Here is a 16,786-nt window from a genome sequence, read left to right as displayed (position 1 = left end):
GTATGTATATATATATATGTATGTATATGTATATGTATATCAAGTATAAATCGAAAGATTTTGAATGTGCAGAGAGTTAGAATATCATACATTTAATGTGCTCGATGTGGCGATCTATAGCTGTCGATCTGCTGCTGTCAGGACTGGATGGAAGCCCTAGAAAAAAAGACGGCACAGAAGATGGTATGTGAGACTTTTAAAATATATCGTGTCATTACGATCGGGAATATGCAACGCTTGAATATAAAAGCCCCACGAAAAATCTGTATGTCGGCATTTTGCTTCACCACATCGAACCATTCATCAAACCATTCATCAAACATCGAAGTGCACACACCGATCTAGTAGGATCCGTAAAGCTTTCTGTCCCATGTAGATAGTAAACAGAGACTCTGACGTCACATTCCAACTTTTAGCACACTGTGCCCCCCGACTTTTTGCTGGTACTGCAACTCGCGCACGTGTCGCTTTAATTTCTGAGGACCTGCTTAGAGGACGCCTCAAATGAACGCTGAGAATGCGTGGCGGCCATGATGCGGGCGTGTACGCGTTCTGATCGTGAAGTATAAACGAGCCCTAAAGTGACTTTTTAAACAACTTTACCATCATTAAACTGCATAATATTTAAACTAATAAATAACAACAATAAAATAATAGTGCAACTTCAGTAATAATACTATTACTTCAAGGCTTCAAGCCCAGGTGCATTACACAGTATTCACCAAATATAACATAAAACAAGTGCAACTTGGTGATGACATCTTTACCAACTGAACCATCATTAAGGCAAATTGCATTACTATGGACCTTGCTTCAAGCTAAGCTATATACATAAATAATAAAACTGCAACTTGCATTTATAATGCTATTTGTGGTATAGCCCTATGGAAGCGTATTAGGGCCACAGTGAAGAAAAAAAAAACTATATGTCGAGATTAAAGTCAACATTTCCACTTTTTCTCATAGTTTATTTTGTCATTAAAGTAGAATGTCGTAAACTAAACTTCATCCTAAAATCAATGTTTAATTTACTAGATTTTCTCAAACCCTGTCATAAGTTAATGTAGCACATTAAATGCTTCATGTTAAGTGTCCCCTGACCCAGTTGTTAATCGCTACGCGCTTCTTATACTGACTTCCTCTGCACTAAGAGGAGGTGTAGGCAGCGATCGCCGCACAGAATACATTCCCTTAGTGATATTCCTGCTCTCTGAACATTTAGAATGCTAAGATAAATACTTGATACCATTCTCATGATGAAATGCATTAAAGCAGGTATTAAACATGCACGGTAGTGTGGCGGTAGTGCTGCTCCCTCGCAGTAAGGGGTCCCCAGGTGTACGTTCAGTGTAGAGAACTTTATGGCAGGTGTGACGAGGTTTCTAAAAACTGGATGTATGAATAGGTATCGCACAGGTTTAAATGAAATATTGTGTAAATGTTGGGTTTGTGATCTGGTGGTCGGAGACATGAACACGGAATTCAATGGATGTTCTTCTGAGCTGGCTTTCATTATTGCATGAGTACTGTCTCTGTCTGACGTACCAAATTCCCAGTTCCTATCCTTCCATTTTCTTTCTGCACGTAACCAGACACCACACGATAAACGTCTTTGTGAAATTTAAACTAGTTATAAACTTAGACCGTGGAGGGTTCAGAACTTTAAAAAAAAAAATCTTCGTTATACATGTTTAATTATGCCGTCCATTCAGAGTTGCGCCCATCCCAGCAAGCATTGTGTGCGAGGCAGGAGCAAAACCTGAATGCCAGCACATCGCAGGGTAAATACGAGCAATACATACACTAGCAGGGTCAATATAGCATAACAAAACCCCACATTCTACATGACTTTGAAAGGAAACTGAAGCACGCAGAGTAAACCCACCAGAAAAACATGCAAATTCAAGACAGGGAACACCCAGGACCCCCTTGCTGCAAGGCAGCAGTGCAACCTCCACGCCACCGTGCCACCACATGATTAATACATGGTTTAATGCATTTCATCATGAAAATGTTATCAAGTATTTATCATAGCATTCTAAATGTTCAGGGAGCAGGAATATCATGAAATGAATGTATTCTATGTGGTGATCGCTGCCTGCGCCTCCTCTTAGTGCAAGAGGAAGTCAGTTTAAGAAGCATGCAGCAATTAACATGGCTCGGGGAACACTTAATACAAGGCATTTAATGTGCTACATAACTTATGACAGGGTTTGAGAAAATCTAGTAAATTAAATATTCATTTTAAGATGAAGTTTAGTTTATGATGTTCAACTTTAATGACAAATTACGAGAGTAAAGTCAACATGTTGATTTTAATCTCGACATAAACGGCGAGAATAAAGTAGAAATGTCGTCACACTATTGCACAGTACCCAGGTACATTGCACAGTATTGAAAAAAATAAAACAAGTACAACTTGGCTTGCAGTATTATCTAGTAGCACTGTATAGAAACAATACAGGCAGTCCCCGGGTTACGTACGAGATAGGGACTGTAGGTTTGTACTTAAGTTGAATTTGTATATAAGTCGGAACAGGTACATTATTTTAATAAATGCTATTGTTGACTGACTGTAACCAAGTGCTCTGCCAATGAATGATGGAGTTTCACCTCTCTCTGGCCTTTTTATTATTTCTACTTTCTTTTCAATGGTGATGGTTTTTCTCTTCTTTAGTGTATTACCAGCACTTGTATCAGATTTGTGTTTCATAGACATTCTTGAAGGGTGAAGACAAAAGGTTAAGATGAGCTCTTCTGCACAGCACTGTACACGCTATCACAGCAAGATGGCACCTGTTGTCAACACGTCTGATGTACTGACGAGACAACTTCCTGCTATGTGCGTAACAGTACAAGCAGGCTTGCTATTGAGAATGAATGGGGCGGCGAGAGGTAGTTCATCACCTGCCCACCACACAGTCACCTCCACAACAGTATGCTGCCTGCAGCGTCTGCCCACTGACAACGAACATGGTGCGGCCAAAGGTGGGTAGTGAATCGCCCACCACCTCCCCCATTCAACAGGCAGCCCCTCGATGCACACTACAATGCTACCCCCCGCCGCCCCGTTCACCCTCAATGGCCTTCGTTCAGCCACAACTGGGTCACCACTTGCAGCATTACCAGCTGCCCACCGAGAACGAATGGGGCAGCCGTGTGTGATGGGCGGGCAGTGAAACGTCCCCCTCCGCTCCATCCAGCCTGTGTTCAGTCAGGAGCAGTAGCTGTGGCAGCATAGTGGGCGGGCAGCGAACCGCCCCATCAAGCCTCCGTCCTGCACACGAGCGATAGCTTTGACCCTGGTGACTATGGACCATGGGTCACCGCTTGCCGCCCAAGGGACACTACACTGCGCAAGCAGCAAAATCGCCCCCCTCCAGCCTCCGTCTAGCCACTGCTTGCAGCGTCCCCAGGCCGAAGATGATGGAGCAGCAGTTACTGAGGCACATGCATTGCAGCTGCAGCCCCATTCGTAACTCGTAGGTCGGATGTCTGTAACCTGGGGACTACCTGTATTCACACATTTGAACATAATGGTCCACATCCGACCTTTTAAAACCAAAGTATCTCCAGACAACAGACACAGCTTCTTTTTTTTGGTAAACTTTCTTCTGTGTCATTATGTTCAACTTTATCATCTGCTACAGCTTCAGTTTCAGAATGTTCTCTGTCCATTTTCACCCTTCAATACCTCCACTAACGCATGTACTCCGTTGCGTGCGTGTTTAGTGGTGCAGCAGTGAAAAAGGTCCCCACCTTAAACAGTTTCCCACTGTGCCACGTTCCGAACGTTGTTTAGGCTATTTAAACTGGTGTTGCGGTATAAGAAAAATCCATGTCATAACAAAAATAAAAAAACGTTTTTGGTATGAACCGGTATACCGCCCAGCACTAGTTCTGAGGTTCTTACCTGAATGCCTCCCAAAGATTAGAAGTAGTAGTATACAAACTAACAATGAATACCACATCATACATTAAATACAATATTAGATGACATATGTGGTGTCTTTCTGAAAACGCACACAAATGTCAGAACTCTAGTTATCAGTTCATAGTTTCATTACTTGCAATCAAACCTCTGTTTACTGATACTGGATTGAAAAATACTGTACATATATCCAATCATTTGTTGTTATTATTAGTGTATCACAATTCAGTTTTTTCTTTAGTTTATTCCAATGTCGGATAACTAATCATTTTCTTAGACGGGATTGATTGACCAATTAACATTGAATTATTAAACTTTTCATCTTAGTGTGTCTTTTTAAATTTTAGGGAGGTGTGTTAATGTCACACTAATCATTTCTATATGTTATGATTCTTCATCTGTCCAGGATGGAGCAATGTGAACTGGAAGTCCAGCAAAGGAAGTTTAAACATGTACTGCAGGAAGTTCAATTAAATGAGGAAATAATTGAGAGGCAGAAAAACTGGGAGGCCACACAAAGGCTTCAGAGAGAGGAAGCATCTCAAATCAGGAAGCTTAGGTCTCAGAATAACATTAGGTAAGTAAATGAATATTGAACTGTTCTTAATAAGCATTGTCCAGGAAAAATAATGTCTATTTAAATCTATGGATTTCTCAGCCAACATAAAGATTTTTTTAAGAACACTCAGATATTGATATACATGTATACAGTATCTGGTTTGGTTTGAGAGTATAGGTATTAAGTATATATGTATGTATATAGAATGTATAATGTTGGTGAACTGGAGCCTATTCTGACACCACAGAGAGTATAGGGTACATGCATGTATAACCAAACCCAGGGGTGGGCAAAGCCCCCTAGTAATAATAATAATAGTTACATTACATTTATTCACTTAGCTTACGTCTCTATCCAAGGCAACTTACAACATCTATGTTACAATTGGTTACATCTCTTTAGGTTTTCCAGTTGGAACAGAGGCAGGTCAAGTGACGTGCCCATGGTTACACAGTGTCAGTAGAGGGATTTGTTCCCAAAACCTCTGCGTTTAAAGTCTTTTAATAATATGTTAGTACTTTGTTATTGAATAGAAAATATTTTAATATATGGGGGTATTTTTCTATTGTTTAAAATTAGAGTTCTTTAAGTAGTATATTGTTAATTTAAATGTTCAATTTTGTTGTATTTCTTTTGGAATTTCTACAATTATTCCACCATGTTTATACACACTGGTAGTAAATTTCAAAAAGGAAAGGAAAAAGTGCTTCTTGTGCAAGTTTTAACAAGTACTGTCATAAGAAAAAATGTACAGTAAGCAGTTTCACTGTATTTTTTATTTTTATAATATTTATTTGCAGAAAATAACATTCCATTCAGCACAATCAAGTCAAACTTAACAATGCAGAGTTCAACCCGCACCCGAGAGAAAGACAGGAGAGCTAGCAACATGGACAAAAATTTATAAACAACAAAGAAAGGATAATGTTCTTTTCCCCAATATAAATGCTTATTCTAAAATTGTATTAATTAGACCTTGCCATATTTTTAAAAATGAACAGTAACAGAAATTCCTTACTGGAAAAAAAGTCAAGATGTATAAAAAGTAAATGGATAGATCACCATATAACACTCACACAGTCGAGAGTTGATGCTAGTAGAAAAGGAAGAGCACACGCACTCATAAGTAAGAAAGAATTCATTTTAAGTTCAGATAGGTGGCTTACTTCAGAGCATTTAGCAAATTCAACAGTGTTTAGCGTTAAAGCATCAATTAGGCACAAGAGGTTGCATGAGCAGACATGACAATAAGAAATTAACTGGCAGTGGATATTCAGTAACAGAGTTTTTTTTAGGAATAAGTGTGTAAAAAAATGTACTAGTTTGAACAGTTCTTAGTGGTCAGGAAAATAGAGCAATACAGTTCATTCATTAATATGAAGGAATATTAACGTTGTGAGTGGGGAGCTTTTAAGTAAGGAATAAGAGGGGTGCAAGTTTAGGAGAACAGACAAAGAAAAATTATCCTCACAGAAAGACAAACAGCAGGCAGTCAAAGGGGAGAATATAACAGGAGCTTAAAGGGGAGTTCTTTAATCTACTATTTTCACTGAAATGTTTGTTTTACCATTTAAGTTAAATCATTTAATTTTAATTTTAAAAAAGCAGTTGTAGTAATCCAGAGTCAAATTTTAATAATGAGGCCAGTACAATGCAAGTCTTGTTGGATTTTGGACTTTTTAGACGATGGCTTGGAGGAGCCAGCCTTCTATAAGTACTACATCTGCTGGAGATGTCAACTGATCCAGTGCCTTGAACTCAGGATCACCAAGCTGGAGGAGGAGTTGACTGGTCTGGGTTGTAGTAGAGAATTAGCAGACCTGTCTAATGTGTCCTTTAGACAGATAGTGTGCACCTCTGTGGTGGTGTGGGAGGAGACTCTAGACCAGACAGGTAGAGATAAGTAGGCCATGGTCAGAAGGCCCAAGGTAAAGGGTGTACACTGGCCGAGGGACATCAACACCAGAATTGGAAGTGACTGTTTCCAGGTCCTTGCAGAGCTGGATGCTGCCTCTGAAGATTCTGAAGTGGTAGGCAGTCATAAGGAGCCTCAATGGACCACCTCAAAACCAGATCCCAAGAAAGAGAGAGAGAGTGATAGTTGGGGACTCAATTATTAGGAGGATTGAAGTGCAGGTTTGCTCCAGAGACAGAGAATCTTGCATGGTTTGTTGCCTTCCAGGTTCACAGATGGGAGACCTTTCTGGAATGGTTGACATGCTCTTCTCAGATTAGGAGGGGAGGGGGTGGGGGTCCTGTTGTCATTGTCTGTGTTGGAATAAATGATATACTGTACATAAAGATAGTCTGTCTGATCTGCAATCCAATATTTAAAGAGTTAGGTGCCAGGCTGAGGAGTAGAACTGACGAGGTAATCTGCAGCAAAGTTCTGCCTGTGCCATGTGCCAGTCTAGGTAAGATTAGAAGTCTTAAAGCATTGCTCAGATCTTAACACTAGAATTCCTGAAGCCTATGAAAAAAGTTGTAATGCCGGGCCACCTTAATTTCCTTTGCATCTCTTCATCAGCATCTTTGATTTGCAAATGTGTCAATCCACACAAGAAGCCTGCATTCCCATGCCCCACCGACGGAGCTGAAGTCAGTCTCACACTTCTCCCAGCTCAAGTCTGTTTATCTGGGTGTGAGGTACTTTTAAGTTGTATAGGGTAAATAATATATCTTTATTTAGAATACATGCATTTAATATGTGTTCTGTGTCTACAATGATCTGGGTAAATGTTGGATGACAGGAAATGCTAGGCAAGAAATGTTGAACACATAACTAAAACAGAAACTTTTTCCATGTTATAGTAATAATGACATGAAGTGTATAATGTGTGAAGACTTTAGTCCAAATATCAAATAAATAGGTGTGCTTTCATTCAAGAATATAACCAAAGAAAAATAAATCATTCAATTTACATGTTGCTGTCAATGAGTTAAAAACCCAAGCTCAAATGTCAAATGACAGAAAATTGACATGTCTTCTAGGATGGTGCAGAGGTAAGAACTGCTCCCTTATAACTAAAAGGTTGCAGGTTTGAGTACGGGTGCTCCTCACTTTGAGCAGTGAGCTGCTATTATTATTATTACTATAATATAATAAAAACATAAATTTAATTTGAGTCTGTAACCCCAGGTGTAAATTTTGGCTACTTGTAAAAGATGTTTCTGAAGAGCTATAAGCAGACACACAAACACTGGTGAATCGTGTCTTCTTGGTATCTTGTTGCCACTTGCATTTTTTGTTATTCAGTTTTATTCTTGAATAAAATCACATTTGTTTCCGTTATACCTTTGCGAAAGTGTTTATTTTATATTCCAGCAACCACTTGAATGAGATCAGCTGTGTCTGTGGTGGGATGGAATAGCAGGCTGCTTTCTGAGGTGCAAAGGAATTGAAGGTGGCCCGGCATTACAACTTTTTTCGTAGGCTTCAGGGATTCTAGTGTTCATGCAGCAAAGAAAGGTATAGGTTTATGGGGCATTGGGATTCCTTTTGGAACAGATGGGACCTGTTCCACTGTGACGGGTGTGGTAGAAATTTAATATCTTATTAAAGAAAGAAACATCCTCAAACAGGACAATTCAGTAATCAGGCAGGAGAAAAGCTGTTCATTGTATTTTTTAAGTACTCCTCAGCAAAATGCCTTGGAGGGAGCATTCTTCAAAAGCAGTCTGTTACAGCATGGTCAGAATGGTCAGAGAAAAAAAGAATAGAGGTTCATTAATAAAGTACTGAATTTATATACAGTGTCAATCAATGCATGCATTTTACTCTGGTTGGTTCATTGGTTTACACACAAATGATGTATATAAAATAAAAGTATATTATATTCTGGTTCTTTGAGTTGAGCCCCCACACTTGAAATTTCTGTGCATATAACAATTGTCCATTCTTGTTTATAGGACATCCGCTGATTTCTTAGTCATCTCTTAGTACAGTTTGTATATTACATCAACCTTTCTTCTAGTACATTATTTACTTGACCATCTCAGTATTTTTCCTAAACCAATTTTTATATTGCAGTGTACATTTTGTTGTTCAATTGATCTTTATCTGGTTTCCTGGTGTGCCTGAACAGGTTTATGACATTTATTTAGCCTTTGTGCTATTTCTTTAAGATGAATGCTCTGTTACCCTGAAATTATTCTTCCACATCTGATCCAGAGGTTCAGGTGCACCAATGTGTTACCAGAGCCAATGAAAAAACTTGTAATTCCGGCCTACCTTAAATCCCTTTGCACTGCTCCGTCAGTGTCTTTTGTCTAAAAAAAAAAAGGCGGTGGGGAGGATGGTATAGCAGGCTGCTTGCTGCTTATCGACACATTTAGAAGACAAAAGAAGACAAAAGTCCTCTTCAATTATCAATTATTTCAATTGTCTGAAAAAGAGGTCTTATTTTAGGAGTTTGTATAGATTGCCCAACGCAGTCTGTAGTTTCAAAGCACATCTTCTTAGTAACCAGCAAACCTGCGATTCTCGAAAGAATCGCAAATCCAAGAATGGCAATCACTGTCTGTTCCCTCTGATATCTGGAGGGAAGAAAATTCATGGAGGGTGGGTGTGTCCTGGGAAAGTTGTCATTTAATCAAATAAATATATTTGTACTAAAGCGGTTTCTTTTTGGAGCTGTGACTCATGTGGTTCTGGTGTTTCAGAAGCGCGTTGTAGGCGCCTGCGTTCATTGTTTTTATCCATGTGGTCTCGTTTTTGTTTTTCCATGGCTGTGTCGTTAGCTAGAAGTCGTTTGCTGACGGCTGACGGCGGTGGATTCGCGTGCTGAAGTGACCATGGCGGCAGATCTGGGCTTGGAGGGCTACATTACTAAAGGAAGCTGGTATATGCGGTGGTGTGCGCGGTTGCGTTCAGATAGATAGATAGATAGATAGATAGATAGATACTTTATTAATCCCAATGGGAAATTCACAAATTCAGGCGGCAGTTGTACTGTGTACGGCTTGCTTGTGGCCTCTGGCATCTGTACATATATACAACAAGTTTAGTTTACAGGTCGTGTTGTGTTGTTTGGGCGCCACCTACTGACTCTGGGAAGCCGCTGGGATTGACTCTGGGGCGCTGAGGCGCAGTGCGCGTGCACTCTCGGTGCGACTGGCATCCATGCATATATACAACCTTCGTTTAGTAATATAGATATTAAACAGTCAAATTTTCAGTTGAGCATGGGGGGAAGCCTGTCTAGATTTAGCATTTTGTAATAATCAGGATAGAATTTGGGAGGTAGAAGTGATTGAACCACTAGGGTCACAGGATAATATAATTCTCCGTTTTTTGGAAGAGTGCGAATGCAAAGACTAAAACTGTTAAGTTTAACTTTGGTAGAGCCAGTTTTGAGCACATGCGGAAAAGTCTATGGACGATGGGCTAGGATAAACTTTTTAGTGTAGAGGCCGTCAAGGAGCAGTGGAACAGGTTTATAAATATTTCACATATAATGCAGGACAGGTACATACCAAAATTTGGAATTAGTAGGACATTTAAAAAGATCTATGCAATGGGTTAATAAAGAGATGCAAAAGAAAAAAAGGTGTATAAGACTAATAACTCCAGTGTGAATCGTAGCACATATGAGAATAAGAGAGCAACCATTGAGAAAGATATTAGGGGAGCTAAAAGGCAGTTAGAGAGGAATATAGCAGAGAAGACGAAAGTTGACTCAAAAAGTTTCTTTTACTATTTTATTTTATTAGTTAAATTACAGTCAAAGGAAGAAGTGATGCGCATTAGGAATAGTAAACAAGAATTAAAAAATTCTCAGAATGATATAGGAGATACTCTAAACTTGCATTTTTCTCAAGTCTTCACATGTGATGAAGTAGATAACTTCTTAGCGGTAACAGAGTCACTAAGGAGGTACTGAGTGATTTGGAAATTGTAGTGGGAGAAGTACTGCTTAGATTGGGGTAGTCAATTACGATTTAAGGAGGTCCGGATAGAGAAAATTTTCTCATGTACAGATCCGTAGCATCATCATGTTTAAGTTGCATTATAATTAAGTTATACGTTACAATTAATTTATATATTGAAGTAGCATTGCCATTGTATCAACATCTGCACTGTGTGAAGTGAATTAGTCAAATCAAACAAAGTAAGGTATAATTCAGTGCCATTTCAACAATATTTATTTTCAGTGCAACTCTGGACTCTGGAGGGCTATATACAATAATAAATAAATAACAAAAAATAAATAACAAAAGTAAAAGCAAGGTAAATTTGACATTCAACTGAGAATTATAAATAATAAGTACTTTCATAATAATACTAACAAGTTTTAACATTTCAACAAAAAAAGACTTGGCCTCATATAAAAATAAAATGAGTTTTTAATATGTGCACAACTGAACAGGCTTAACCAGTTTCATGGTAAATCTGAACATCTTTAAATAACTGAACATATCTTCCCCATTTTCTTTACCTCATATCTCACTGCCTACTTTTTCTTGTTCAGTAAGAGAAGTAAGCTCTTGCTTGGTCTACCAGGATTTTAAATCTGGGCTGGAATGGTGTCAGTGCCATCCTCATGCATGTGTGAAGATTATCATCAGTGAGGCTTGAGCGATATTTGTTTTTTGTTATGTTCATGGTGGAGAAAGTTGTCTCACAACTGTATGTGGAGCCAAACATGGTGAACATGTACAGGACCACCTTCCTCATGCCTGGAAAAGCTGCCTCTGGGACCTTTTTAAACCAGAAGGTGGCAGGGTCAGTTCCTCCAAAACACTGAAGCCCAGGATTTGCCCACTTGAAGAGATGTGTGCTTCTTTTGAATACCCCGTGACATCTGTGATCAGGAATTGATTCTGCATGAACAGGGAGAGCCACTATCCAAGACTGAATGTACTGAAGCGGTTGCTGAAGTTTACAATCAGCTTGTCAACAAAGTCAGATAAAGTAGATACACCCCTCTCACCCTGGGCCTGCTCCTTCAGTGTAGGAAAGTGTGCACAGTCTCCCTGCATGTCTTTCTTGAACACCTGAATTAGAATCAGAATAATAATTTTTTTTTTTTTTTTTTTTTAATATTTTTATTTTATTAATTTTCATTGTAATCATTCCATACAAACAGATCAATTTATAACCCAACAAATTTGAAGACAAATCAAACCCCACCCCTGAGAAGGAGAGCTTAGCTAAAGGAAAATTGCTTTAAGCTTTTTAATAAGGCAACATTAGACAAAAGAAGGGGAGAAGTAAATATCTATATAAATAAGAGATGGAGAAGGGAGTTAAATGCAATAATAGTTAATTCTCTTATTCTAAAATAATATTGATTAAATCCTGCCAAGTTTTGAAAAAATTTTGTACAGATCCTCTAACTGAAGATTTGATTTTTTCCAATTTCAAATAATATAAAACATCAGTTTCCCACTGACTTATAAGAGGAGAATTAGGATTCTTCCAATTTAACAAAATAAGTCTGCGTGCCAAGAGTGTAGTGAATGCAATCACCGTTTGTTTGTCCTTCTCCAATTCAAGTCCATCTGGAAGGACACCAAACACAGCTGTTAGTGGGTTAGGAGGGATTGTGATACTAAGGCTGTCTGAGAGGCACTTAAAAATTTTTGTCCAAAATGATGTTAGTTTGGTGCAGGCCCAGAACATGTGACCCAGTGAGGCAGGAGCTTGGTTGCAGCGCTCGCAGGTTGGATCCTGGCCTGGAAACATTTTGGACAGTTTTAAGCGAGACAGATGAGCTCGATATATAATTTTTAGTTGAATAATTCTATGCTTTGCGCATATAGAACTCGAGTGAATTCTCTGCTTTGCTACCTTCCACTCCTTTTCTGATATATTGATTAAGAGATCTTCTTCCCAATGTCCTCTTGGATCTTTGAAAGGTAGGGACTCTAATAAGATTTTATATATTGCGGAAATAGTGTTTGTTTCCTCGGAATTGAGCAGTATTTTTTCCAGCATTGTGGAGGGTGCAAGGTGGGGGAAATCGGGCAATTTCTGTTTAACAAAATTTCTAATTTGAAGATAGTAAAAGAAATGTGTAGCTGGGAGGTTAAATTTTGAACGTAATTGTTCAAAAGATGTAAATATGTTGTCTATATAAAGATCTCTGAGCATTTTAATCCCAAAACTTTTCCAGGTATTAAAAACTGGATATACTTGCGAAGGTTGAAAGAGGTGGTTCCCTTGCAGAGGTGCCACTGATAAAAGATTTTCCATCTTAAAATGCTTCCTAATTTGGTTCCATATTCTGAGTGAGTAAAGCACAATTGGGTTATTAGTATATTTGCGATAACTTTCATTTATTGGAAAGCAGAGCAGGGAATATAAAGAAGTACTACAGGATTTTACTTCTATTGCAGACCAAGCCTGTGTATGTGCATTTATTTGTGTCCAGGTTTTTATGGCTTGTATGTTTGCTGCCCAGTAATAAAACTGAAAATTAGGTAAAGCCATGCCACCTTCTGCCTGAGGTCTTTGTAGGGTCGCTCTTCGGATGCGTGGGTGTTTTGAGTTCCAAATGAATGAGGTTATTATTGAATCTAACTGTTTAAAAAATGATTTATTGATATATATTGAAATGTTTTGAAATAAAAAGAGAAGTTTAGGAAGGATATTCATCTTAACGATGTTAATTCTTCCGGCTAGAGTGAGATGAAGGGTTGACCATCTATGCAAGTCTTGCTTAATTTTTTCCATACAGACGCCAAAATTTTGTTGATAAAGAGCTTTATGTTTACTTGTGATATTTACCCCTAGGTATTTAAACTGATCTGCTATGGTAAAAGGTAGGGTGTCTAATTTATTATTATATGCTTGTGAGTTCACTGGAAAGAGTATACTTTTATTCAGATTAATTCTAAGACCAGATATCTTTTGAAATTCTGTTAGTGCTGTTAAAACAGCAGGGACAGTGTTTTCTGGGTCCGATATATATAAGACCATATCATCTGCATATAAAGAAATTTTCTGTTCCAGTCCTTCTCTGACAGTCCCCTTTATCTGATGAGAATTTCGGCAGTGAACCGCCAGTGGTTCAATAGCGATTGCAAACAACAGTGGCGACAAGGGACATCCTTGTCTGGTACCACGTTCTAGTTTAAAGTAGTCTGAGCAAATTTTATTAATACAAACTGAAGCTTCTGGACTGGTATACAGTAGTTTAATCCAAGCACAAATATTCGGGCCAAACCCAAATTTCTCCAATGCAGTGAAAAGGTAATTCCATTCGATCATGTCAAATGCCTTTTCTGCGTCTAATGATAGTAATATCTCTGGGGTGTTTGATTTTGCTGGTGAATATATAACATTAAACAAGCGTCGGAGATTTGAAGATAGATGTCGGCCTTTAATAAATCCAGTTTGATCTTGTGATATTACCGAGGGCAGCACTTTCTCCATCCTTCTAGCTAGGATTTTTGAGAGTATCTTAACATCATTATTCAGGAGTGAAATTGGTCTATATGATGCACATTGTAACAAGTCCTTATTTTGTTTAGGAAAGACGGTGATTAATGCTTGTCGAAATGTTTGAGGTAGTATTTGGTGGTCTTTAGCTTCTGTAAATGTTACCAATAAGAGTGGAGCTAGCTGAGTGGAGAATTTCTTATAAAACTCTACGGGGTAACCATCAGGGCCTGATGATTTCCCACTTTGTAGTGACTTTATAGCGTCTAGTAATTCTGTTAGCGTTAGAGGTTTATCCAGTTCCTCAGCACTTAAAGCATCTATTTGTGGTATTTGTGAATTATCCAGAAATGCATTAGATTGCGTGTTGTCTTCTTTGGGCTCAGTGGAATATAAAGACTTATAGTAATCTCTAAATGTGTGCATTATTTTATTATGGTCGATGATTTCTTCTCCATTCTTGTTGGTGATTACTGGTATTGCATTGTGAACTTCTTGTTTATGAATTTGTTGAGCTAAAAGCTTATTAGCTTTTTCTCCGTGTTCATAGTAATGCTGTCTAGACTTATAAATAAGTTGTTCAGTTTCTTTAGTTGTTAAGATGTTAAGTTCTGTATGCAGGGCCTGCCTTTTCCTGTGAAGAGCTTCACTTGGACGCCTGGCTTGTTCTTCATCTATTCTAGTAATTTCATTTCTTAGCTCTGACACTTTCTTGGTTTCTAATTTATTTCTATGGGAAAGATATGAAATAATCTGGCCTCTTAGGAAGGCCTTTAGAGTTTCCCAGAGTGTTCCTGCAGAAACCTCTGTAGACGTGTTTGTCTCTAGGAAGAAGCTGATTTGTTTGGATATAAATTCTGTGCAGTTCTCGTCTGCCAATAAAAGAGGGTTAAGACGCCATCTGCGAGGTGAGTACGAGGGGCTTATTGATTTTAGCTCCAAGACTAGAGGGGCATGGTCAGAGATAACAATTTTGTCATATTTGCATGATTTAATTGTAGGCAGGAAATTATTATCTATAAAAAAATAATCAATTCTTGAGTAGCTATAATGCACTGGTGAGTAGAACGAATATGTTCTTGAGTTTGGGTTAAGAAACCTCCAGGGGTCTGATAAGTTGTGATCATTTAAAAACTGTGTAATTATCTTTGCAGTATTAGATGTCGTCCCCCCTGTCACGGGAGTCCTATCTAAGAGTGGATTTAAAACACAATTAAAGTCCCCAGCCATTATAATTTCATGAGTGTTCACATTGGGAATGGATGCAAATAGATTTTGCATGAATTCCTTATCATCAACATTGGGTGCATAAACATTTATCAAAATCATTTTACTGTTATATAAGTTGCCCATGACCATCACATATCTCCCTTCAGGGTCCGACACTACCTCTGATGCTACAAATGGAACTGTTCTATGTATGAGAATTCCCACCCCTCTAGTTTTCTTTATAAAGCTAGAATGGAACATTTGGCCAGTCCAGTCTTTTTGTAATCTGAACTGATCCTTGGTTAGTAAGTGGGTCTCCTGTAAAAATACTATTTTAGCGTTTAAGCCTGTTAGGTGAGAGCATACTTTCTTTCTCTTTAATTCGTGATTCAGGCCTTTAACATTCCAGCTCACAAAGTTAACTGTCCCATCATGGAGACATTGATTCTGAGTTTTTAATGTCATTTTATAGTTTTAATTGGTAATATGGCAGTTTTAATCTTAGTTTCAAGATTCCCCAGGAGTTGTTGCATGTTAGCCTGTTGCTGCATTGATATTTATAATTATAAGGATTATAAGAATAGATTAAATATAACCTGCTCTCCTTCTCTCCCCCCTTTATCCCCCCACCCCCCCATTTTGCCTCCCCACATGAGGCTAGACCCCACTTCGCGATGTTCCAGTCCTCTGACATACGAAGAGACAGAGCACGTCCAAAACAAAACAAACCCCACCCTGCAGCGGCGTTACAGAATTAAAACAGAGATATCTTTTACAGTTAAATCCTTAATACTATCTGCCGAAAATGTTCTCATTAACAATATTTAAGCTTGAAATAATCTTCAGCGCTTTTAAGTTAAGATATTAAGATTAAAAAAAAAAAAAAAAACAACCCTGGGAATGATTTTAAAAACTAGTCTAGGATAAACCTGGTAATTCCTACTGTAATAGTATAATGGTAATTGTATAAATAGTAGAACAAGCATTAAACCAAGGGTATGAAGTTAAACAGTCTACTTTAAGGTATAGTAAAATAAAAAAAATAAATAAAAAAAAAAAAAAAGGAATAAAAAAATAAATAAATAAAACGAATCCTACTTTAATCACTTCCACATTTTCACACTCACGTCTATAACTCTATAACTCTGATTAAATCATAAACATATAACATATAAAGTCCAGCTAAAAACAAAAAAAAAAAAAGAAAATAAGATGTATAATTATAATACCAGTCTCTTTAAACATGGATCCAGCGATCAGATCATAGGTCTTTCCCGTGCCTTGATAGAATACGGCTCTTTAATTTTAATTAACTTTCAAAAAAGTGTCGGAAACAGCTTCTTTAATTCTTTTTCAGCTTCTTCTTTGCTGAAGAAGATATAATGTCCATCTTGAACTTCCACTTTCAGTTTGGCAGGATACAAGAGGCTGTATTTGATATCGGCTTCCCGTAGCATCCTTTTAATGTCGTTGTAGGATCTGCGTTTTGCAGCTGTTGATGGTGAGAAGTCGGGAAAAAGACGAATAAGATTATTTTCGAATATAATCTCTTGCTTTTGTCTGAGAAGTGCCATCACATCAAGCTTACATCTTAGTCGTTCGAAGCGGACAATAAAAGACCTAGATTTAAAGGCGCTTGGTATCTTTGTGCGATAAGCCGTGGCTATCTCATTGTCGAGTTTAAAGTCATCTCCAATTATTT

The 16,786-nt window shown here is 38.1% G+C and overlaps 1 protein-coding gene across 1 annotated transcript in view; it reads left to right on the top strand.

The window, feature by feature from the left end:
* Positions 1-16,786, top strand: part of cfap74 (cilia and flagella associated protein 74) — a 525,252-nt gene that overhangs the window by 95,637 nt on the left and 412,829 nt on the right. Inside the window, exon 7 of the mRNA XM_051931357.1 lies at positions 4,338-4,508. Coding sequence (XP_051787317.1) covers positions 4,338-4,508 — 171 coding nt within the window. The remainder of the gene's footprint in view (positions 1-4,337; positions 4,509-16,786) is intronic.

The sequence above is a fragment of the Erpetoichthys calabaricus genome, chromosome 8, assembly GCF_900747795.2.
Source record: "Erpetoichthys calabaricus chromosome 8, fErpCal1.3, whole genome shotgun sequence".
NCBI lineage: Eukaryota > Metazoa > Chordata > Cladistia > Polypteriformes > Polypteridae > Erpetoichthys > Erpetoichthys calabaricus.
Note: the sequence above shows the minus strand (reverse complement) of the source record. Positions and strands in the feature narration are given on the sequence as shown.